This window comes from Thermobia domestica, chromosome 1 (assembly GCF_964235325.1).
Source record: "Thermobia domestica chromosome 1, izTheDome1.hap1.1, whole genome shotgun sequence".
Classification (NCBI taxonomy): domain Eukaryota; kingdom Metazoa; phylum Arthropoda; class Insecta; order Zygentoma; family Lepismatidae; genus Thermobia; species Thermobia domestica.
In genome coordinates, this window is record NC_137454.1 from 333199265 (window position 1) to 333225880 (window position 26616).

Sequence of the window (26616 nt, forward strand, 5' to 3'; positions counted from 1 at the left end):
TCTATACTTTTTGTCTTATCTTGGTGTCAGGAATCACCTCCCAAACGTTGTCGGTATTGTTTTGAAACACCCTGTATAAGCTGTGATCATACAACTAATGCTTTGTGATTATGTTACTTACTTTCTTACAAAAATAAAAAGAGAAGCACGCCACTGATAATTTTAAGTTACCATTCCTACAAGATAAAAATGTGACAATAAAATATCGAGGGTTTTACTCTTCTCTAATACATGCAAGACAAAGGTAGTAACACTACCATCATTCACACTACTCAACACTAAATGTTGCGTTCATAAATAGTACCTCTTAAACAGAGTGAGTGTCTTTTCATGCGAACAACCCAACACAGAAAAGTGTACATAAATAGGATCCAATACAGGCTTTACTACCATGTAAATATCCATACTTGAAGTACTGGACATTAGAATACCATATACCTATTTTCCCAAGATATTTGAAGTAACAATATCAGCAAATAGCGATATAATTCCCCAAGTGAGTTTAGTTCCCCATTTGGTCTAATGGTTAGCACGCACATCTGGTGCACGTGGTTACGGTTTCGATTTTATGTGGAATAGCCATGAAATTTGAACGAATTACGCTGGTTCGGATTCCCCCTTAAAGTGTAGGTTCACGTTTCATATAACCTTCTTGTGGAAGAGATGCTAAGCTCCAACTCAGCCAGTATTGCCAAAGGATTTAATAATAATAATAATAATAATAATAATAATAATAATAATAATAATAATAATAATAATAATAATAATTATTATTATTATTATTATTATTATTATTATTATTATTATTATTATTATTATTATTATTATTATTATTATTATTATTATTATTATTATTATTATTATTACAAATAGTGCTCGCGCCTAGATTTTCGGATACTTAACATTTTGGAGAATTCATCGACCTCTGCTGTCACTTGTTACGATTCCTGCTGCATTTCTTGAAGAGCGCCAAGAAATTTACGCTGTCAATTATTTTATTTCTGAAAATCTTAAAAATGGTGTTAAAAATATTTTCTTAACTTGCTGCATATACTTAGATGTTACTTTGCTTCCTTGACATCCATAAGAAATTCTGTTTCTCCGTGATCTCTCCTCCGTGGTTGTTCCTATTTCAGATTTTATTTTTCATGTACCATTCCACTAGTGCTCTTGACCAAAATCGTCATCTGTAGTATGGATCAAAAACTAAAAGGTGAGGAACGTGTTTGGTTTCTTGGAGTGAAGAGACACTATCAAATAATCAAATTTTATGTCCAATTTCATCAGAAATTATTTTTGAACAAGTATCTTTATGGGTCAATTGTTTGTATTCTGTTCTTTCTACATCTATGATAAACAAATTCAACTACTACAATACAAAGCGATGTAATGACACCAAAAAACAAAATATAGAAAAATGATTGCATATCGTCCAATGATAGAGCTCTGTTACTTTCACATTCTGACTGATATATATTGCCCTCTCTTGCCTTCGACATTTCATCCGAGTTCCACTTTGAAATAAGTCCACTTTCTCGTATTCTATGAATTACTCCATTAAATTCTCATATAAATGGAAAATCTTTCCGAAATGGTATAGATCGAAGGAGAATACCAAGAGAATCTCTCAAAAAATGGAAATACTCAATGCATGAGGAGGAGGATCTAAATTTTCTTGTAATGTACTCAAGAACGGCATTAGAGGAAATCACTGCTACTTTTTCATTTTTAGTTAAACCTTCTACCAAAACTTCATAGTCTATAACAGACTTATATCTTTTGTATAAATCACACAGAAGATGATTTGAATTATCGTTTAATAATATGTAATAATACTTGTTGCCTGCGGGAGTTAATTTAGACTTCACCAACTCTTCCAGCGTATTGATGTCACCTTCATATCGTGGTATTGTAAGTACACTGACAATTGAGCCTGTATAAATGGATGATATTACTAAACTAAAATAAACCCAGGAGAAAAAAAAAAGAATTCGGATGGAATTGGATTTAGGTTGTAATGTTGAAATTTGTAACAGAGCACTCAACATGTTAAGGAACACATAACAGGGTTCCTTTCGCTTTACCCCAAAAGTAAATTTCTCTAATAGTTTATGTGCTAGAAACAAAATATCGAATGCCCCTATTATTGAAGCCAGTACATCGTGCTTGTAGATTAGAGACAAGCTTCTCCAGGGCTGTATTACCTTGCTTTTAGGTACTACAATTCTGGAAGAGTGAACGTCATAATAATTTGAAAAATCTGCTACTAAACGACTTTCGTAATTCATTAATAAACTAGCATATGCGATGTCAACAATCTTTTTCTGCAGATCACCAATAACACCGGACCAAGTACCATTGTTGTGGAGTGATCCATAATTTTTCCAGCCATTGATCTTAATTAGTTTCGTGGTATAATTAAATTTATTTCTCAGAGTTCCGTATAGCTTTAGTAAGAAACCTGAAAGAAAATTCTCACCGCTTCTATTTACGAACACAAAAACTGGAGGCGAATTAGTGTACAGCGTTGTTGCAAGTAACGTGTGTCCATAAAAATTGCAAAAATTTGTTTCTAAATATGCTTTCTGGAAAATGTTTCTTTGATCAATTGTTTCCAGATTTAGTTGCTGAGTGTTATACAACTTCAAGAATTGCTATTAGAAAATGATGCACATTGAGCGATACACGATTTCCAGTTATGACAACATTAACAACTCGTGAATCAGATAATATATAAGATGAGAGCTTAGTAATAACGTTAGAGAACTTCAAATTACATTCTGCTTCCAGTACTAATTTCATTGGCAACGTAATTACTGGTTTTAGATAACATCCGATCAAAACACTCCAAACAGTGAATTTCATGTAAATCATGATGTTATTAGGACAGAAACCTAATTAATATCGATAATTTTTATTTCAATAATACAGTAAGTGAGAGACTGAAAAGAAAACGATACATATAATATTACTACTAGTTTCTATGTTATTATTACAGATTACAAGATTCTATTTTACCTCTTCTGTTGGTAGGTTTTAAATAAACTGAAAGATAGAACAAACTTTTTTCCTATTATTTTGAAAATAATGTGTAGTGTTTAATCCAAAGAGTTTATACATATATTGATATCAGGATTTCTTTTTTTAAAAAACCTGTCCGTGAGTGAGCCAAACCAAAATAAATGAAAGGGCTGCATTGAAACATGATTCGTTAAGCGGAGTACCCTATACAAGACTTCTATGTAATCGACAATTTGATTTAAATTAGCCGTCCGAGGAGAGGAGTCATAGACTTCCTTGAAGTTTATCTGAAGCAGAGTGCAATATCTGCTCAATAGTTATTGTTGATTCCTGCAAAAGAAATACAGTGGATATTGCAAGAATTTCACGTTGCACTTTTATAATACACACACACATATATATATATATAGTTTGAAGACTACATTATCTGCACATCTTAGCGCTCACGGTTTAACAAAACGCCGAAGGAGTTAAATGGCTCCACACCGCGTACAAATTAGAATGTATTTGGCAGTGGTACCCGAAGAAAATTTTTTTAGGGGGACATCTCCATGGTTGCTATATTACGTCTGGTATTTAATATACGTGGTTTGCCATATTGCGTATATATTTGCGTGAGCCATGGGGGCTCGGGTACCCATGGTATTTGGTACTGTGTGTTTGGAGCAATGAAATCTGTGTTACAATTGTGTCAGAAGATATAAAAAGTAGAAAAACAGAAAATGTAAAATACGGAATCTACACACCATAACAAATCTGGCCAATCATAACTGCCTTAATATGCCTAGTTATAAAGGACTGATATTTTAAAGTGAAATAGATTGAGAATATACGAAGTGTAATCAAAAAATATGGTAAATAATTTTATTACAAAGTAATAAAGCTTACATGGAATTTGATTTAATCTACTTCAAGGTACTGTCCTTGGCTAGTAATGCACTTATCCCAACGTTAAATCCATGACTGCAAGCATTTCTGGAAGGCTTCTTTTGGAAGGGCGTTCAGTTAACTTGTCTTAGCCATCTCAATGTCAGAAATGGTTTCAAAACATTTTCCCTTAAGCACGGTTCTAATTTTTGGAAAGAGCCAGAATAAGATATGGTGCTAAATCTGGTTAGTAGGCCTCAGATGGATATGGATAGAGAGGAACACATTTTCCGACCAGAAACTAGCGAATGAAAAGCTAGGTGTGGGACAGCGCGTTATCGTGATCAGGGCCGTGCAGGGATAATAATGAGGGCGGTGGACAAGTCTACTAAAAGGGCGCCCATACAAACGGGAATATATATATATATATATATATATATATATATATATATATATATATATATATATATATATATATAGATATAGATATAGATAGATAGATAGATAGATAGATAGATAGATAGATAGATAGACTTTTAAAGAGTATGGGTCCCATTTTATATCAAAATCACCACCAAATTTGTTTTAGTATTAACGTAAATAGCTAAACTCGAATCGAAATCCTCTTTACTACAGAAAAACTTTTAGTTACTGTAATAACATTTCTGTCAAATAAAAAGAAGCTAAATGTATCAACAACTTAATATAACACGCCTATGGACGCAGGAGGCTCATTGCCGCGTTTACAAAAGCTCTCCATTGGTTTCTATCCTTAGAAAACTGAACCCAGTTTCTACTTTATATTTCAATCTCTGTGAGAACCATTTTAATATTGTCCTCCCATCTGCACCTCGGTCTTCCTAACGGTCATTTTCCTATTTGGATTTCCAATTACAACTTCGAAAGAGTTTCTAATTTCTTCCATTCTGGCTACATAACCTGATCATTTGAGCCCCCTAGACTTGATGACCCTAACAATATTTGGTAAACGGAATAAAATTATGCAGTTCCTCCTTATAAAGTTTCCGCCTTTCCCCATTCCCGTTCCTTTTGGAATTCGAATATTGGGTTAAGAATCTTGTTTTCAAATACTTTCAGTCTGCGATTTTCCCTCAGGATCAGTGACCATCTTTCGCAACCATACAGCACAACAGGCATGATTATCGTTTTATATTTTGAGCTACAAATTCTTCAACAGAATTAGCGACAACAAAAGATTTTTAACTGAATAATAGCACGAAATCCCTGCTTTCAGTTGACATAAAATTTTTTAGTGATTATGGTTTTTGTCTGCTAATAATGATCCTAGATATTTGAAAGTATCCACTTTGTCGAAAGAAAATATTATTTGGTATTTTAACGCATAAATAAAATGCAGTATTACGATCCCGACAAACTTCCATTTATTTAGTTTTCTCTGCATTTACTTTTAAGCCTATATCCCTGCAAGCGTTAATTAAGATTTCTGCATTCCTTTCTATTATTCTATTAAATTAAATTACCTATTAAATTTACATCATCAGCATACGATATAACCTGGCAAATACAATTCAGCTCTAGGATCTGATTGCTGTCTTTGATTTTCCTTATCGTGTTCTCTAGAACAAAGTTAAATAATAATGACGACAATGCATCTCCTTGTTTCAGGTCATTCTCAACGTGAAAGCTCGTGAACAAGGATTTCTCTACTCGAACATTACTTTGGGATTCATTTAAACATATCTCAATTAATCTACCTTTTTCGATATTTCAAATTCTGTGAGCATGTTGTACAATGTTTCCCTCCTACCAGAGTCTAAAGTCAATAATTGATGTGCCAGGATGTTGTATTCTCTTATTTCTTTTCAAGTATTAGTCGAATGGTAAATATCTGGTCGATAGCTGATCGATTTTACCCAGGGTGCGAATTACCGAGGGGGATGAGGGGGATTTCGCCCTTATCACATTTTGTCCCCCCCCAAAGAAGTCAGCTGAAGTATCCCCACCGGAGATGCTCGCTTTTCCCCCCAAACTATGCTTAGTATAACGCCAAATTTCACTGATTTTTGTCATTTCTTGTAAGTTTCATCTTCTAGCTGTATTTCGAAATGAGCAATGTAAACAATCAATTGGCGTTTCGTCATTTCTAATTTTTCCACTATTTTCACCGCTCTTTAGTTGAACTATATTACTATGACTACAGTTGTTACTAGTAACCGTATCCTCGTACCCTTCAGTTCATCGTCGTTTTTGAATTTGAATGTACTAATTGCGCATAACGAAGTCACATATGGATTTATAAGTGCTCTTAGCAGTTGGCCAAAAAGAAGTAAACAAATAGCTTCTTCCACCATACTTAGCGAAGTTCGGACATGTCGTCATATTCATTCTCTACATTTGTATCGATTGTCATCTTATTTTTATTTTTTGTTGTATTTTTTTTTTCATTTTTCAGTGTATTCTTTGTTTGCACATGGTCCTCATTCCCTAGTAGTTTGTGTGTATGCAACTCAAAAGTTGCGTTTAATTTGTCGTAATTAGCATAGTAATTACTGCCTTTTATAGTTTACGGAAATGAACTCTTGAAACTGTACTCAAAATCTGATATATATATATATATATATATATATATATATATATATATATATATATATATATATATATATATATATAATATTGTCTCGTGGCTATATGTTAACATACACGCTGGGGATGCGCCCCTAGTGAGCAGACATGTGAGGGTGAGTAAGCGCATAATTGAAGATTTGTATCAGCATTTGCTAATACGACTGGTTCTCCAAGTCATTGTCTGTGTCTGTATAAGCACTTCAACTGGAAAGGGATTTTTCCATCTTTCTTTTCGCTGTACAGTTTGCTGGTCACGCCAATAATGTTGTCTGGAAAACAACAATCCTTTTCTCGTATGGTAGGCTAATACCTAGATTTTTTTTTAAAAAAGTAAGTCCGGTTTAACTGATAATTTTAGTAGTTTTCATAATACTGAAGTCATTCTTTTGCAAGCTGTGTGTAATAACGCGAAGTGGAAGATTTCAATATGAGTAGAAAAAATAACATATGCTTGTGATCATGGCTATCGCTTGGGCCGAATTATTAAGTAAATGAACCTTAGAGAACTACGGGCACAAGAGTGAGTACATTTAAACACATTCAGAAAGATTAGGTGTGGTGTGTGCATGTCACACAATATATACATACATAGTTATTGTCAGTAGATTATTGAATAAATAAATCTCTTACTTATTATAGATGTCATATGTATGTGTGTGTGGGGAGGGGGTAAGACATTATTGTCTCATTTTGAAGTATTGCACCTTCAGACTTTACGTCCTGTTGGCCTAATTTTATCCCCCCCCCAATATAGATAATCTAATTCGCACACTGATTTTACCTAAATTCGTTCTGATAATCTCCAATAATTTGATCTGCGTATGGAGTCAATATTGCTAATACAATGTTTAAGAGGATTTATTGGATGTTGACAGAAGAGAAATGCCTCGATAATTATTAAATCTGTATTTTTCTTTTCTTCTGAACTGGAACAATGATTGATTCTCTTCACTCGTGTGGTAATTCCTCCTTGTTCCAGATAATGAGTTTGTGTATCTTGCTCTACAATTTTCCCCCTCCAGCTAAAATTAAGTCAACCAGAATTTCGTCTATACCCGGAGATGTGTGTTTAATTTTTTAAAATAGTGATTTCTATTTCTGTCTGGTTAGGTTCTGGAATATACGGTTATGCTGAATGCATTTCACTTTCTCCACGCGCATTAGTTTTTGGCTATGTGTTAAGCAAATCGTCAAAGAAATCTTTCCATCTATTTAAGATGCTATCTGTATCAGAACTGTTCCTTTAGGTTTCTTTAATATATAACTACGAAGTTGATAGCCTTTCTTAAGTTCGTTGATGCATTTATACATGTCCCAAATGTTTTTGTTTTCACTATTATCTTCAAGTTAATTAATTTTAACTCTCAAAATTCGCATTTCTTTGTTCTAAACGTTTTAGAAGTTTTCTGTCAGATGACAATGAAATTTTATGTAGTTATTTAGTTCAGATTTTGTAGCCAACGCAGTTTCTTCTGTTTTCTCTTCTCTGCTACTTTAGTACATTCCTGGTTGAACCATGGTTTGTTCCTACATATTTCTGCGTGCTCCAATATTTCTTTTCCTGAAATGTTAATGTTATCTCTAATTTCAACCAAGTATCTTGACACTAGTGCACTCCGAACTTTCTAAAATCGAGAATCTATTCGACACTTCAATCTGGCTCCCCTCTTACCTGACTCTCCTTTATTAAAAATAAATAAATAAACCGCTCCGTTTTCAGATATTGAATATTTCCTTCATTCCACGATAGTCTCTCTCTTACTATCACAATCAACTCCTCTGAACGACCGAACATCAGTTGTGCTAGACTGTTCTTTTCTGTCTGCTAAAACATGATCAGTTTGAATATGTGTTTTTCCATCTGATGAAGTCCAAGTATATTTATGAATCTCGCGATTTTGTAATTTTTGTAATTTTGTTGGAATTCTATAATCTTCACGATCAGGTTTCTGGATATTGCACAGTTCACGAGTCTAACGCCGTTGTCACAACCTTCCTTATGCAAACATTAATTCCCTATAATCGGTTTGAAAATACCTTCTGGTCCTACCTTCGCATTGAAACAGCCTAACAGAATTTTCATATGGTATTGCAGGAGATGATCAAATACCCTTTCTATTCTTTCGTAAAAACTGTATTTTTTTAAACACCATCCTTATTTTCTGTTGGGCATGTGCATTTAAAACAATCATATTACACCACCGACCCTTAAGACAAGTAAAAGAAAATCTATCATTAACAAATTCAACCTATGTAATTGCTGATATTACGTATTCGTTTGTGAACGGAAAGCCCTGTTTCTAGTTGATAATTTTTAATTTGTTCCCGTAAAAGAAAGTAAAATTTCCCGACTTGACTTCTCCACTTCCTTCTCATCTAATTTCCTGATATCCCACTAGGTCCAACCTCTATTTCTAACCTCAGTTTTTACAAATTTTAACGCGCCTGCCCTATAGAGACTTCTTATATTTCATGTTCTAAATCTCATGTCGATTTTACTTTGCGGAGTTCGTGCCAAGTTATCAGTTCTGATTCGAGGATTCTGCGAATTTATTTGAACTGTTTTTTTTTTTTTTTTTTTTTTTTTTTTTTTTTTTTTTTTTTTTTTTACAAAATGAGGTTGTTAGCCTCACAGCTGGATTATCACCTCTTGTCTGTCCGTGACTACTTACTCAGTATATTCGCAGCTGCCCTCTACATCCCAGAGACCTTCTCCTCGATCCACAACGTGAGGACGCTCCGTGCCGTGGTGACAGGAAGACCACATTTTACGGAAATTAATACAGCATTATTTCAGAAATACAACAGGTACTGATTATCCGAACACTGCTTTGAAACACACAGGAACAATCAATATGCTCGGATATATGGATGCATATTAAGACTTTGAAAGCTTCGAAGCCGTAAAAATCGTAAATTAGAGACTAGTGTCAGTGTAGTATTACATAAATGCATCGTACGTTTGACTATCCGAACTATTCTTGATGTATGACATCGTTTCGTTTTATAGCTATATAACTTTATAATATTTTTGTAAGTGATTCTACTCTTTACCTGTTCTCTGCCAATAGCAACTGTATGAATTTATAATACAAAACTGAAATACAGAAGAATAAAATCAAATCTAAAAAAATAATGATATATTTCGCAGGGCATCTTATGTAAAGGGCGCCTTGTATTCTTCACAGGTTCTGTACTACCAGTCAGTATTTGAATTTATTAAACAAAGCTGGTATACAGGATAACTAAAACCACTTATCTATAATGTGATGTTTCGTAGGGCGCCTTATGTAAAGGGCGCACTGCACCTTTCACGGGTTCTTTACCAATAAAATTGTAAGAATTTATTACTAAAAACTTGTACCTTTATTTATACTGTGATATTTCGGAGGGCGCAACGGGACACGTCCCGGTGTCCCGGTGGGCCACCACGGGCCTTGTCGTGATAAGGAAGGAAGCCATTGGCCAATTTTCTGGTTTATATCTCTGTACATCGTCTCGCAAACGTTGCAGTACGCTCTTGTAAACATTTGGCGTTTCGAGTTGTTCCCCTTATAAAGAAAGAACTCTGATCGCGCTATGTCCTCACTATCGAAAAAAAAAAAAACTATCAGCATGATTTTGATATTCGATTTTGACTGACGTACCTTAGAGTGTTTCAAAACAACACCGACAACGTTTGGGAGATGATTCCTGACACCAAAATAAGACAAAAAGTGTAGATCAACCTGGGTGCACAAATGCTTCCTTTCGGAGTTATAGGCTGCCGAAAATATGGAAAAATGAACTTTAAAGGTCCATAGCTCCAAAACTAAGGGACCTACCGTAGTCCGGTCAAGACTTCACCTAGGAACTAGTATGTGCCCTATCCAAATATCCAAGCTTCTCCATCCTACTGTACTTCTGCAACAATTTTTATAGAGGTAGTTAGTGCGTACTTCAAATTATGTGCCCATAGCCAAACTATAATTCAATTCTCCTGGAGGCGAGCTACTGTTGTGGAAAACGGCCTGTGATGGTTGATCTTACATCATAGTCTAAGCATCCGTTAACTGTATTGTGATCAGTCCACGGTTGTGGTTTAGCCCGTCTTTCACAACAGGAAAACCGAAACCGGTTTTTGAAAATTTCCAAAACAGAAACAATAGAAAATGTCTGCCCCCTTTTTTCTTGTTAAAGGTAGAATTCCTGGAAACGTTGTGACGGAATTTCTCGAAATTCTGTGGTATATACCCACTTGTCTCCAACGAAGGTTTTATATTCTGAGTTATATATTCCTAACATGTCTCGAATCTTAAGCGATTTCTAGAAATGACCATCTTATTATAACAATTCCAACCCCAAACCTTTTTTCTTCCCGCCTTTTATTCCTCTTTAAGGTAAACATTTAAAAAAGAAAAGCCTCTTAATTTTGGTTTTTAATTCAATGACTTTAAATTCATAGCAACGACAACATTCTTCAAAGTAGTTTGGTTCTGTAGAACATTACTCATTATTGTACAAATAATTACAACAAATTAATATCAATGAAAAAGTATAGTTTAATGAATATTTTCATTTAAAAGGAGTCTTATCTGGTGCTTACAAAATTAATTATTACAAATGTTTAGACCTAATTACCTTCCTATTCTGATACTGGTACAGATGTAATCCTCAGTGCACCAAATTGAATTATGTTTTGATAATACTGGTGTTCAGTTGTATGTAATGAAATATGAATTATACACGATTGGCGCGTAGTTTCTATTTGTGTAGAAGCCAATATTAGAATAAGTTAGTGGTGTATGTTAAAAAAATGTGTACAAAGCAAACAAAGCTATTACCATAATTTTGATTTGATATGTATCTTGACATTACATGTACAGGAAATAATGATTTCATATTTCATCAATTATGCATGTAAACACGTAAGCACAATCTTGTCAGAAAATGTGAAATTTATTTTATAAAATATGAGAGCATAACAATTGAAAATGGATTACAGTATCAACTGTTTAGAAAATTGTGAATCAATTCTGATCAGCTGTCACTAAAATGTTTACTACAGAATCTTTTCCTTTTTAGAATATATATTGCTGCGAATAAAGCTAAATCTAATCAATACACAAGTTTATTTCTGTGCTTAACTATATTATTTCTTTGCATTTTAAAAGTCGTTTCATAAGAATTCTTAAATGTATTTCACATTATGAGATATTACTTTTTTTTATTAGTAACAGCAATACAGAACTTAAGTGTTCATAGACGAACGTGGAATATATAATCTGAATTGCAATTCTGACAGATTTATGGTAAGTCAGATTGCCGTTGCAAAAGAATAATAAATATTAATTTTTATTTTAAGAAAATTCGTTTTTAGCATTTGTAGGGATATATCTAAGAACCTCTAAAACGGTGGCCAAAATTAAATAAACATTATTATTACAATAGTAGTCTATGACAAGATGGTCGTCATGAAAGGATAGCGCCTGTGGTTTAAGTAAGTGGTTCTTAATTGGTTTCAGTTGTCATCATCTCAGTTCCCTGTAGACCCTCCCCATCCCCCTTTGTTTTAATGGGTTTGGGCTTGTGGTGGTGGTTGGAATTTCCTGACAATGTTGAATGACCTTTCACGAGGTAAACCACACTTGTGTGGTGTTCCTGATTCCTGGCCCTGGCGAGGTTCCATAGCCTCTCTTGTAGACCCCGGCTTGGTACATGGCCCCCAGCTTCTCCCGTGGACCATACAGGACCAACAGGAGCAATGGAACGTGAAGTTTTTGTTTTTATTTAATTATTAGAGCTAGATGGTAAAATAAAGTGATATTAAGAAGAGATTTGCAAGGTCCTGGGAATCATGGTGCCCCTGGCATAACCTCCAGGGCTGGGTCCCTCAGATGGACGCTGTTGCAACAACTAGTATTATTAACAGATTCGTTTGAAACTTTAAACTCTGAACAATAATTAGTTCAATCGATTCGTAAGTAATTTCGTTCTTTAAAAAGTTGTGAGTAAAAATAATTACACATATTAAGAATAGATCTGGAGTTGGGTAGGGCCCTCAGAAGGACCCATAGGGGTCATAGTCATGATTTTTTTATTTGGTTAGCTCGGGATGTTTTTGTCTTGAACATAGTGATTTTTAGTATTATCACACATATTAAAAAATGAACTGGATGGAAAAGGCTAAATTACTTGGTGTGTATTTTCTCCCTTAGCGTTCAGTCCAACCAGAGACTAGTATTCATACCTGCGTAACGAAACACGTTGTGGATAGAGAGGCCATGCGACCCTTGTAGAGAACGCTTCTTCCTCCCCTTTCCATAACGGATCTTCAGGTCATTTAACCCAGACATAGGTATAGAAACAAACGCCCACCCCAAAAACATTGCATATGCGATCTTGAGGTTAAACAGCATCATAGCGAATTTAGAAAGGAAAGCAACCTAGTCCTCTGCCTTATAGGAATCGTATTTTGGAATCTGAACAGGATAGAGCGCCCGGGTTGATTCTATCAACTGAATTGTCTAGCCACTAGACAAAAATACTGTCTGAAATCCGGGACAGTATCTACCTTGTTTACGTACCTTGTAAGTTGTCAGTGCTTGTCTGGAAATTGATAAATGAATGATAATTAGACGTTATCTGAAATTGATTGCAGACAAGAACAATTTGAAATAGTTTATTGGAAACAGTTTTGGAAAATTGCTGTGGATGGAGGGTGAATGTCATCGCAAATGTAAATGGTCTCCCACTCTCTCTCTCTCTCTTTATATGTGTACTGTCCCATATGCACTTGTAATAATGTGTTGCTGTGTTAAAAGATAAAACCCATCATGTATACGTGATACGGAAAAAGTATCATTTACGGAAAAATATCTTATGAAAGTTATACAGAAAATAAGATGTGAATGGTTTGTAAAAATAATGATTTCCCACCCACCATGGAAATAAATATAAAATCCCATTCCCTTATATCACATACCTTATCGTTCGTTTTTGTGTGTGTACTGAGTTATAATTGAGTGAATTATATTTTGTGAAGTTCCTGAGTTCAAGATATGAAGAATATTGTAAATGCTTTTTTCATAATTTTTCATTTTTAAAAACTAACATTGTGGGACGACCTGAGACGTAACCGAATGGGAATATTACTTACGGAAAAACTCGTCTAGCACATAAAATAATATAGCTCAGTGATAGAGTGATGGCTTAACATTATCGCTGACGATGGCTCGATCTTCAGGATTTTTTTCGGAGATGCCTACGTTGGAGATTAATTTGATTACTACCCCTTTTAAAATTCCAGCTTTTTAAGGTAAATTATAAACTTTCAGTCAAGCGGCTACATCACCTTTCTTATTTCTCGTAGAATCATAGCTTTTACCTCGTTTTTTCACAATATAGCAACCTTTCAAACGGTATCATTTACATTTCCCATCATGTTCCTGAGGCAAGGAAATCTTGTGAGAAATAGGGATTTTTCTCTGAAAATTTATTTTATTAAATTTTGAGCCCCTCTGGAACCCCTGTGTCAACGCAGAAATCCGAAAATAAACTGAAAAATACTGAGAAGTGTACGAAATTTGTGTTCAAACTTGCAGGTTTCCATCTTGAATAGTAAGACCGGGGAAAATATTTACCAGTGATCCCCCAATGCCCCAGATTACTTCAAAAGAGCCTGATCTCAGGTAAAAAATTTCCTGAGACATCCCTATGTATCCTTGGGTCATGTTTTTACCTCATTCTCTTCAGAATGGAACAACCTTTGAAACAGTACTATTTACATTTCTCCACAATGTACCTGAGGCGGGAAAAGTATCAAAAAATGGGAATTTTGGTTAAAATATCCCCTTTCTTGACATTTTTACCCCTTTGAACCGTTTCTGTGTTAGAGCAGAGATCTGAAAAATCCGATAAATGCTACTCGTTAGAATGAATGTACAAAATTTCAACCTTCTAGGTGCAAAAGTAAACCACCATAAAATAATAAGAATAGGGGTAACCCAAAAAAATTTCATGATCTCAGGTAAAAATTTCCTGAGACATCCTATTTACCCTAGGATTATGTTTCCTCCATTATTCTTTTCAGAATTGTACTGCCTTTCAAACAGCACTATTCCCATGTCTTAATCATGTATCTGAGGCGAAAAAATCGCAAAAAGGGGAATTTTTGGTTAAGATATCCCTCCTCTTTACATTTTTGTCCCTCTGGATCCCTCCTGTTTTAATGCAGAGATCTGCAAAAATCTGATAAATATTACTCTATGGACTGAATGTTTGTGCAAAATTTCAGTCTTCTAGATGCAAAAGTAAGCTCGCCCAAAAATAGTAAAAATAGGCCTAACAAATATATTTTTGATGTTATGACGTCATCACCTCCTATGTCTCGTCTCAGAAAGGCGTGAAACCATACGTAACATGTTAGAAAATTCCTCTAGACTTGAAAAAACAAAAATCGAAGTAAAAAGCTTTATTGGTTCTTTTTAATTGAATAATGAAGACATTCCTTTAATACCTGAAAGTAGGCACAGTTCGCGGAATAGAAATCGTTACACAAATTCTAAGTCCAAATTAATTACAAACTCTTGCCCCGTTTTTTATGCATCCAGAAAAACATGTGTCAATCGATTAGTTGCTTCTAGTATTCAATCCAACTCCTCCCCGTCCTCCACCTCTCCTTGTCTAAAGCAGTGTGTGTGACGAAGTACGCTCTTTCCATTCAGCTGAAAAAGAAACAGCAATCAAGTTTACAAAGTTATAGCTTTAAAACAGTCTTTTCCATTCGTTTGTTCTCAAATATTTTTAACAGCCTAAATTAAAATAAAGTCACACAATGTTCCCAGAGCTTCATAAATAACTTTAGTTTCATTCTTTCCCTTCTTTAAAGACTGCAAGCTAGTAAGATGCTCCCTAAGAAATCTATGGAAATTGCCAATAAAGGCAGTAGATTTTGTGCTTCCTGAAGTCTGTAATGCACGCACAGAGCTCTAAAATATCTACGGATAGAAATGAGTGTTATTCATTGATTCATTTCATTTCTTTCCCGTAATTGCAAGCAAATGTTCCAGGGGCTTCATTTAGGCAGGACAGGAGGGTGTAATTCCCCCTCCCTTTAGCTTCATAAATACGTATTGTTTGATCAAATGTATAGTAATACAGTAATAAAAAGTGAAAATCTTATGTGAGATTCTCCCCCCCCCCCCCGAATAAAATCTAAAAGACACTGCTTTTAGCAACATACCTATAGAGTTACAATAACACATTGCTAGAGAGCTTACATTTGGTTTCAAGAGTCGAAAGTTTGATCTCAAGAAATTGAGAGAGAGAGAGAGAGAGAGAATAAAGTATGGAGACAGAAAGAGATAATTTATATACACAGATTTAGAACTGGGTAAAAATGATCAGACAGCATTCATATTTTGACGAAAATTGTGATTTTGTGAAACAGAAGAAGGGAAGATTTCGAACTGCGAGGATCACATTAGGCAGTTGTCAAATTAAGGTGAAGAACTCTTTAGAGCATCAGATGATTACGAAGGGAGAGAAAGATCTTGAGAACTGAGGAATTAAGAATTGTAAAACTCTGCAGCTTTCGAGACGGGTTTCGAACCACGAACCTTGTAGTTATCGAACCATGACTTTATCCATTCTGCTACGGAGAACTGCATGTACTCGTTCACATACGTTTCCTTTAGCTACGTTGAAAGCTAACTTAATGGGATATTCCAAAAGTTGACTCGGTGGATGCGCTGTTCAGATAGGACGTAAACCTCTTGTAACTTAGTTTCAATGTGCATAATGAAATTCCCCTCGTTCAGGACACTTTTTAAAACAGTAAAATTTGTTACTATTGTGTTAATTAAATTACATTTGATAAAACCATATGATAAAGTAGTGCCAAACCCTGTGCGTCATTGTCTGTTAGTTGAATGGTTACTCCTACGTGAATGGTCTGAGCTTGGAATCAAGACAATTCTTATTGATTATTTTCCTTGAGCTACGCTCATACCGTGCATTCCACAAGTTCAATTTTAAAGTAATGTAGTCACAGCTAGTTTAATTCGAAATTATTTTCAAATATGATATTTGTTATTACATGGCACTCCTGTTATTACATGGCACGATATTATGATATTTGTTATTACATGGCACGAAACATATCTTGATAAAAAAAATGGATCAAAAGATTGCGATCTTGGGCAAGAATTTTAGAAATGATCAAAAAATGCATGAAACGATTGTGATCTTGGTCAATAATTAGTTTTTGGATAAGGGACCGCAAAAGTTCGGAACGGCCCCTAAATCGAGTTTTCGTTTTTTTTTTTTCGGAATAAGTACATCATACTGAGTTAAGTGTACTTCGGGTTTGGTTACACTATATTTAGTTCTCAAAATATAGGGCGTACAAGAAAATGTTTGATTGAATGAAATACATTGAGTTTTTTTGGATCAGGGGCCCCAAAATTTTTGAACGGCACCTAAATCCAGTTTCCTTATTTTTTTTTACGAAATAAGCACATTATACTGAGTAAATTGTTAGTTTTGGTTTGGCTACACTATATTTAGTTCTCAAAATGTGGGGCGTATAAGAAAATGTTCGATTGAATTAAATATATTGATTTTTTTGGATCAGGGACCACAAAATTTTTCAACGGCACCGAAATCGAGTTTTCATTTTTTTTTTTTTTTTTTTTTACGGAATAAGCACATCATATTGAGTAAATTGTTAGTTTTGGTTTGGCTACACTGTATTTAGTTCTCAAAATATGGGTCGTACAAGAAAATTTTTGATTGAATGAAATATATTGGAGTTTTTGGAATAAGGGCCACAAAATCTTTGAACCTAAATCGAGTTTTCATATTTTTTACAGCATAAGCACGTAAAATGATAACTTTGGTTTGGCTACACTTCTCGAGATATAAGGCCTGAAAGAAAATTTTTGCCTGAAATATTGAATCTTTTGATCCCCCCCTCCCAAAAAAAATACTTCGAACAATTCAACCGTTTTCTCACAAAAACAGCGACTTACAATGTATTTTTTTTTCCTCATAGATGAAATAGGTAATTGAAATTTCGTTTATATTTTCATTTTCTCGTTCACTTCCTCGAGGCACGATATATCGTAATCAATTGTCAGAAATATGTCATATCCTGAATATCTTATCCATTCTGCGTAATCCTTCTTGTTTCTAAAATCTAGTGTAGCTTGGGGTTGATCTATAGGTATCTTAAAGTAATTCTTAAAACTAAGCGTTTGGTACAACTCGGCACGATACCATCGTCCTTACATGTGAACTGATCCTCCAAACTTAGGTTAAATAAAATTAACTTCTGTTTACAAGAAAATAAATGAAATGAAATCCTTGAGTTGAACGTCCCAAGATGAGGCTCTTTCGGCTAAGGGAGACGACGATTAATCCAAGTGAATGATAATGAAAGAATTGGTGGAATGAGAAAGTGAGAGGAAACGGGAGTACCCCGAGAAAACTCACGAACACGATGCTGTCCGCTACAAACTTACTTGGACGGCGATCGAACCAGGGAGCTCACCCACCAGAGGTAAACGCTTTATCACTGAACCACCGTGCCTCATTGTTTAAAAGGGAAACGGGATAACTTCGTTTTCATGATACTTGGAGTGGCCTGTTTCAGTGACTTAAGTAATAATCATGCTCCCATAGGCACCCCAGGTAGATTTTCGAAATGCATTCAATTCTTCAAAATACATGTCCAATCATATTAGATTTGCTTACTTACACACTATAGTAATTATTATACAGGTATATATATATATATACCTGTATAATAATTACTATAGTGTGCAAGCAAATTTAATGTATGTATATATAGTGTTCGAAGTGGAGAAAAGCAGAGGTGGTATGTTTTATGTCGATTTTGACTCGACATACCAACTATCTAAATGTTGAAATACAGTGAAAGTACGTTGCCTAAAAGATTGCATTTCTATTTACATAATGACTGAAGACCGTTGGAGAGTTTCTCTATAGTTACTGGGGCGGGTCAAGGAGAGACTGACTTGCCGTCAATTACTTTCTGAAAAAAATAAATAAATAAATAAATAAATAAGAATATCTCTTTATGTTGTATTATAGAGAATTACACACAAAAATGCTCAAAAGCGATTTTTTATAGTAACAATTTTCTGGGCGAAAACTCCCGGACCCTCCACTTGACAAAGGAGTATTCCAAATTCCCGGAAGATCCACCAGTCTCAGCAGACAACTCCTAAATCCATCCATTCTCAAAACACATCTATATGCATACAAGCAAGACGACACACAAACATAAGAAAGAAACCATTCAATATGGCACATCAAAATATAAACTAAATAAACTCGTTTGAAGACACCTCATTTTAAAAACAAAAGGTAGGAAAAAAGATAACAAAAGTGTCGGTATTGTCAACCTAAAAATTATTTCTTCATAAGAAATAAATGTTTTCACGTGCAAAGCTATTCGTCAATTATAGATGAGCACGAGTTGAGATACACTTTGTAAAATTAGAGACGAGTCGAGACAACCGTATTTCTCGACTTGAATTTTTGAGTCGAGACTGCTCGTAAAAATCTCGACTCGACTCGAATGTCTCGAAAATCTTTCTATAATTTTTAATATTATTTTGAACAAAGTATTCACTCAGAAACGACCTTGGAATCAAATTCCAGCATTTATTACTTTAGAAAGGTGCACAACACATAAACTTAATAGTTAATCTTTCGAGATCAAGATTTAATTTTCAGCTCAATTCAGTTAATTAAAACATAATTAATGTCATGATATTTGATTCTACTTCAAATATAATAATAATAATAATAATAATAATAATAATAATAATAATAATAATAATAATAATAATAATAATAATAATAATAATAATTGATTATCTAGTTTCTATAAAACTATTGCATAAAGTGAACTTCATAAATTCTCTGAATGAGATGGAAGGGTGCGAATCCGTTGTGTTGCCAGGGAACAGCTCCTTGGCATCTGTACAGCGGGACGAAGACAAGCTGACGGCGGCTTAATTATACTGTGGGAAACATTCACGTGTGCATCCATGTGTCTAGTGGAGCTCGAGCAAGGCATCGACAGCCGAGGCGTATCGCACACTGCTTGCAGACTACTTACACCCCTTCGTGACGACCATATTTCCCAACGGTGGTGGCATTTTTCGACAAGATAATGCACCATGTCACAAGGCCAGGAGTGTGATGAGTGGTTCGAGGAACACAGGGGCGAGTTTCAAGTGATGTGCTGGCTCCCCAACTCGCCGGATCTGAACCCAATCGAACACATCTGGGATATGATTGAATGTGACGTCAGAGTGCATTGCCTCCCTCCCCGGAATTTACGGGAATTAGGTGACCTGTGTGTTCACATGCAGTGCCAACTCTCTTCAGCGACCTACCAAGGATCATTGCGCCCATGTCAAGACGTGCCGCCGTTGTTATTCGTACCAAAGATGGACATACTGACTATTACGTAGGTAGTCATAATATTCTGGCTGACGTGTGCGTATATTTTAACTCGTATGTTTTGTCTCGACTCGAATTTTGAGGCGTCTCATCTCGAATTCGAGTCGAATTAAGACAGAAACATATTTTCGAGTCGAGACATTTTCTCGAGACGAATCGAGACAGGCTTAAATCTCGACTCGACTCGACTTGTGCGCATCCCTAGTCAATTACGTTGTGTAAAATTTGATTTATTAAAAGTATTTAACATCTACACTCAAGTGGCGGTATGTCTTGGTCACTGAAAAACCAGAGGCGGTATGGCATATAAACTAAGCATATATGTATAAACTAGGCCTATATATATATATATATATATATATATATATATATATATATATATATATTATTTGTTTAGTTAATATAGATGTGGAATTAGCGTAAATAATTGTCGTGTAACATGAAGTATTATGAAGTATGTGCATCAAAGATGTATTCGCGACTGCGTTGTGTATCTGTGTTCTGTTTCACCTTGAAAAAAAAAAGAAAAAAGAAACCTCCAGGCGTTTCTGCACACCCTGATATTGTAGGTCAAGTATAAGGAGAGCCAATAAATTTTAAAAAGGTCCTTCTCTCGTTTCTACTATGCTCAATACATAATCAAAAATAATAATAATAGTAATATTACTAGTAGTAGTAGAATTGAAACGAGCTCCTTGCACCTTACCCAAGCGCCATTTGTAGTCTTTCTAAGTATTCCATAGTAACCTCAGAAAAGTTTGTCCGATTTTCACAAAGTTTGATGTTTGCTTTCTTCGAAATTTAAGAAAATAAGTCTATCGTTTAGAGTAGAAGTCTGTCAAAAATAGGGGATACAATGAGCATTAAATAGTCCTGTGTTTCATGTTTGCACATAAACAATGTGATAGCAAAAAGATTTTTCAGTACTATTTTAATTAAATATAGGCTATACGTATTCCATTTTGATGCAATGTAATGTGTATTTTTTCTTAAGAGTTTCTGGATCATCAACATTACCTGAGGTTTAAATCATTCAAAAATAAATAGTAAAATAGGATAAAGTCATCCGAATTTGAAAGTTTCTTCACATGTATATGGTATAAGAAAATCTTCCATAGTAACTTTCATTAAAAGAAATATGTTCAATTCCGATGCAATATAGAGCATAGTGTATATTTTCTTTGAGAGCCACACTGATTTAAGTTGATTGATTGATTGGCTGAGTTGGGGCTTATGTTCATCAGCGAGGCTATATAAAACGTGCACCTACAGCTGATCGTAGAAATAAACCATATGAAGTCCTACAGGGAATTGAATCTGTCTCCCGCATTGAAGGCACGTACGCTAATCATATACCCAGGAGAGAGCTCGGTTAATATAATTCGAATGTATATTACTACGTAAATCGTGTGGAGTATATAATCCGTAAATTATATTGATAAACACCAATATCATGTATAATACAGATATGTATGGCAATAGAGAATGTACATATTTTGCTTTCCGCCCTTTTGCGAATGTAAGTCTTAAGAAAGCAATAAGATTATAAACCAACTTTTCATGTGTATATTAAAACAAATTGCAACCTTTAAAAAAATAGATTCCTGTCCTTGCGAAACTCTAATAATACTGAGGTGTTTTTCTTTTCTTTTTTTTTCAGTTGTAAGGATTGTATCTTTGCATTACCAGCAGAAGAGAGAGACAGAGAGAAATGCGCTACTCTGTTTGAGATGAAATACAATATTTGGAGTTACTTGATACGGTTGAAGTGTAATACATAATGTTATATATATATATGATGAATCGTTTTGTTTAAAGGTTCACGACACTTTGCCGAGAGAAAAGCAAAACATGAGCTTTTCTTTTTCCTTTTGTAAATAGCTATTTCTGTTTCTCTTTTCAAATCATATAATGGTTTCTAGCGACCTCAACTTATACACAGAAGAACATACTACTGAAAGAGCAAAGCTTATCACTTACAATAAACTAACATAAGCAAGATATGTGATTAACTTGATTCCTTGCTGCGTAAAATACAGCCAGAAAAGAGAAAAGTACATATATATCTTTTGTCATTATTACCTTTTCCGTTTGCTAGCTAACCTGGACTTCATTCGGCATCTTTCGGCATTTTCAGTTTCCGATATATCGGCATCGTTTCGTATTTCGGTTTTCGGCATCGTCCGATATTGCGATATTGTTCGGTATTTCAGTATGTTCAGTTTGGGTATCGTTCGATATTTCGATAGTTTGCAGTATTCAAAATATACCGAAAGTCGGTAGTTTAGTCTCAATACCGAACACATTTACAACATACTTCCTGTAAACTACAACAAAAAGCTTCACAACAATGCTAGATTATTTTCATACATCATTTTTAACTACTGATAATTTCGTACATGTTTGGGACAAAACTTTTGACCAGATTGAATACACAAAATTATAGACTATAACTATGATCATAATTTATAAGCGTAATAGAGATTTTTATGACAAAAAAAGAAAAAAAAGTATAACATTGCAGAAGAGTTCTCTTTTGATCTCACATACAATGTAGTTATGATAAATCTCCCCTCGAAACGTGATATTTTGCTTTAGGTTCTCAATAACGCATACTGATTCACTATGAAGTATACAGCAAATTACTAGACTGGTCATGGAATTAATAATAAAAGGACTGTGCACTTCAATATTGTATAGCTTATTGAAATAAAACGCCTCAACGAACTTTGGAAATAGAACTTCATTTTTTTCCCCATAATTTAGATAACTAGTGGAAGTACGGGATTTAAGCATAACCCCTTGTTTGTCCTTCTGTTGTTCCAAGCTCTGATAAATAGTTCATAAATGACACATTGACATATCGACAAATATTCTCTTCAACCTTTTGTTGTCTTTCATTGAAATGGTGTGAGAAAAGCAGTGTTTAATTTACAAAGTTCTAAAAATTGAAAAGCGAACTGGATTCGGGCAATACTTGGGCAAAATATTTTAATTATGAAGTAAAGTGCTTCTAAAACCTTTTCCCCCTGTTTGGAATATTTAATAAGGAAATAAGACACTTAGGTGAAGTTAAGTTATTGTGGTTTTGCCATAAAAACAAAGGTCAATATGTAGTCAATTTCCCTTGTCTTGACGCAATATGAATTCTGCACATAATAAAAACCTCCGCACGAACACATTTAAAACCACTAGAAACATTTAAAACATGTTTGGCAATATGTAGAATGATAAAGTTAGTGCTTACTTTAAAAAAAAAAAAATGACTGATATTACGTTTTTCTATTTTGTTTTGCATTATCACACATGTTTATTATATAAAAAATTGTTATACTTTTATTATTATTTTGTTTACGTAAAACACTAAAATAAATAAATAAGTTTTCCTATCAACTTCTGTCTAAAAATACTATACAAAACTTATAAATTCCGATGCAAATTTAAGTTTGTTTCGAAATTTGTCACACAAAGAGCCAAATCTAAAAACAGTAAATCGCTGATGTGATAAACTTTGTAAGGTTTGCAACACTGCTTAGGATTACGTAATTGCGAGAACTTGTCAGAATTAAAACTATGGAAGCAAAGGAAGGTAATAATCATTTTTAAAAATTGCTATATATATATATATATGTATAATTTTAAACAGTAATGCAATCTCTACCTGTTGAGGATTTGATACCTCGTTGTGTCCAATTCCTTACTTTTTCAGCAGCCGAAAAAACTCCACTATATCTACTCACAATATTAATATTTTAGGCCTTCTAAAAAGTGCGCTATCCTTTTTGAAAACGCTGATACAGCTACTCTCATCACAACACAAATAACTATAATATATTGAACTCATTTCCATACGAGATATCAGCTGAAGTTGCCAACAATCGATATGCAGGTCAACACTATAATCGATTGTTTCTCAGTGATCGATTTCCTGTGACGTGCGAGGGTTTGCTAGAACATGGGTTATGTTGTTTTCATTAAGTTTACGACAAAAACCCAAAATTGCAAAAATTGGACATACGAGGTATCACATCTTCAACGACGCTACCAAATTTTACGAAAAACCTTTGAAAGTCAAGGAAAAACACAAAAACAAAATAATGCTACAACCACGTATATAAAGAACTTTTTATTTCTACTCTTCTCGTTCTCTTGTTATGATTGTTTCACCATCAATTACATGGATGAATATGAGTAACTCTATATCTACATACTTAATATGGATATGGATTCATCTTCTGTCAACATCAGCCATAACGGGGTGGAATCAGAGAGGTGCTTCAATACAAAGAGAACCAACAAAAAGAAAGTAGAAACTTGTACGTTTATCACCATAAGAAGAGTTTTAAACATAGATTTAAAAAAAAAGGAATACCAGCTACACTTTCCCATATTTATGTCTTATCTTCAACATTTGAATTTTGAAATATAAAAGAACTAATTCAAGTATTTGTTTCGCAAGAAAGATAAAAACCTACTGATCATAGAGCTCTATAGTAGATTTTGTTTCCTTAAAATTTCCTAGTTAAACTAGAAAAAACGACAAAGTGAAATGAACGCTTTGATATGGTTTCATATTACAAAGAATTTACAGCCTTGCTGTGATACGCTAAAACTTTCATAATACATATTTTTCTTAAAACACTCTTCATTTATATATATATAATTCTTCATTTATATATCTTCTCATATATTTATATATATATGTACTGGTATGTATATACAAAGAAGATGGAAACACTGAAAAAAGACAGCATTTTGTTTTTCGAGTAATAAAAATGTACAACTGTTTGTCGCAGTCCCAATTAACTTTCTAGTTAATCCAATATTAGAAAATGAAAATCAGCTAACTATAGTATATGTGTTTGTATATTATGTATATATGTAAAATGTAGACAAATATTTTCCTTTGTTTGCTGCAGCACCTACGAGAACAGATATGTTAACGTTTTCTTTTTCTCTTGCTTTATAATTTTTATATATATATTTCATTTTTTTTTTCAATAAAATTGAGAGGAATTAGTTTGGCTGATGATAGATACTAATGAATCTCTCATCTCAGTTCCAAGCACCACTTTGCATTACGTTAACGGAATATTCAAAGCAGGTCTTGAAGAAAGAAAGCAATGCATTGCAAAGAAATAAGTCTGTTCAGCTTTTCCTCTTGTCATCCAGAATTGCATATTGCCTACTTCCTTCATCCTTCTGTATGCAACAATATATATATATATATAGTATATATACTTTTCTTTACTATTTATACTTTGAAAACATCTGTGTACAACTGTGCAGTTCCTCTTTTTTTCTGTATATTTTCATTTTTCACAACTTCCATTTTTTTAAAAAAAACTTCATAACAGATATGACTTATCTTCTGTTAACATTTCCCTGTTTTCATTTTTTTTTATTTATTTATATATTTATATATAACACAACTAACATATTTTCTTGGTCGTTTTATAGTCTTTGATATGACGAAACAAAAGCTCAGTTTGTCCTCATCCCGTTTCTTCTGTTAATTTATAACTTATTAGGTGACAAAACATTTATCACTTAAATCGCTTAGTTTTTTTTGATGTTATCACTCGTTAATATCGTAGTTCGATGGAGACTCAAGGCCTTCTTCACTAGGACTGCCTGATCCTTGTTCATCATCCGTCATCACGGTAACAAGATCTCCTACTGCTTTACCGAGATCTCCTAAAAATATCCAAAACAACAAATAAGTATTCATTTCTGAAATATTATATTTACATAATATAGATAAATGTTTCACTCTATAACAGTAACAGAAAATAATTATTATTATATAACTCGCATGATATTTTTAATTCTAATTGCCTCTATTCATAAACTGCAGCCTCACGATTTTGTTTCAATGTATTCTTCTAACGTCTAAAGGAAAGAACTTTGTACCTCTTATTTACCCTATATTAGGCAAATGTGGCACTCAGCCAAGATATATTAGAAAGACGTATAGCATAAATGTAATAATAATTTCTTAACAAATCCATATTACAATATTATTTACAAACTTTTCGTCGATGACAAAGAATGAAGCTCTGGGGAGCGAAAATGTAAATTTCTAAATGGTCCCTTAAAATTTTAAATTGGGCACAAAAAAACTTAAGACCAATTGCTATATTTAACATGGGACTGGGTTATCTTGGTACAACGTCGTTGAAGAAATAAAATTTAATTTTTAATATATATCACAAGGTTCACGGAATTAAGAAAATTAGCTCATGTTTTATTAGATACATCAACTGCGAGAAAGAAAGAGGAAAAGATTGAAATAATTTACTGAGAAACTAAAACCCCATGGCACGATGCCCAAAAGTGCTTAAACCAACCAATCGGTGAATTTAAGTTGTAAAATAAGTGGTCAGCACATCGCCAGTATCATTCGCTGTTTTCTTGACCGGAATTAACTACTTTTACATTTAAGTAACTCCAAAGTTTCTAACGATGTTGGATGAACGCCTCATGATATCACCTTCTGGTTTTTAACAAAAGTCCACCTATCCAAGCTGGCCAAACCATGTACTGCTAAGGCTTCTATTATAGGATCCAATGAACTAGCGCTGCTGAGGTGTTGATAAAATTATATATAGTTTCCTCGAATCTAAATATAGTTTCCTCGTA

The 26616-nt window shown here is 34.0% G+C and overlaps 1 protein-coding gene across 8 annotated transcripts in view; it reads right to left on the reverse strand.

The window, feature by feature from the left end:
* Window positions 1-24081: 24081 nt before the first annotated feature.
* The window catches only part of Dys (Dystrophin), a 1830839-nt gene continuing 1828304 nt past the window's right edge, over window positions 24082-26616 (reverse strand). For 7 of the 8 annotated variants that reach the window (XM_081729421.1, XM_081729456.1, XM_081729463.1 and 4 more), the window contains one exon: window positions 24082-25671. In XM_081729421.1, the coding sequence (XP_081585547.1) occupies window positions 25553-25671 (119 nt within the window). In that variant the 3' untranslated portion in view covers window positions 24082-25552. The remainder of the gene's footprint in view (window positions 25672-26616) is intronic. The other variant, XM_081729446.1, reaches the window with a different exon arrangement.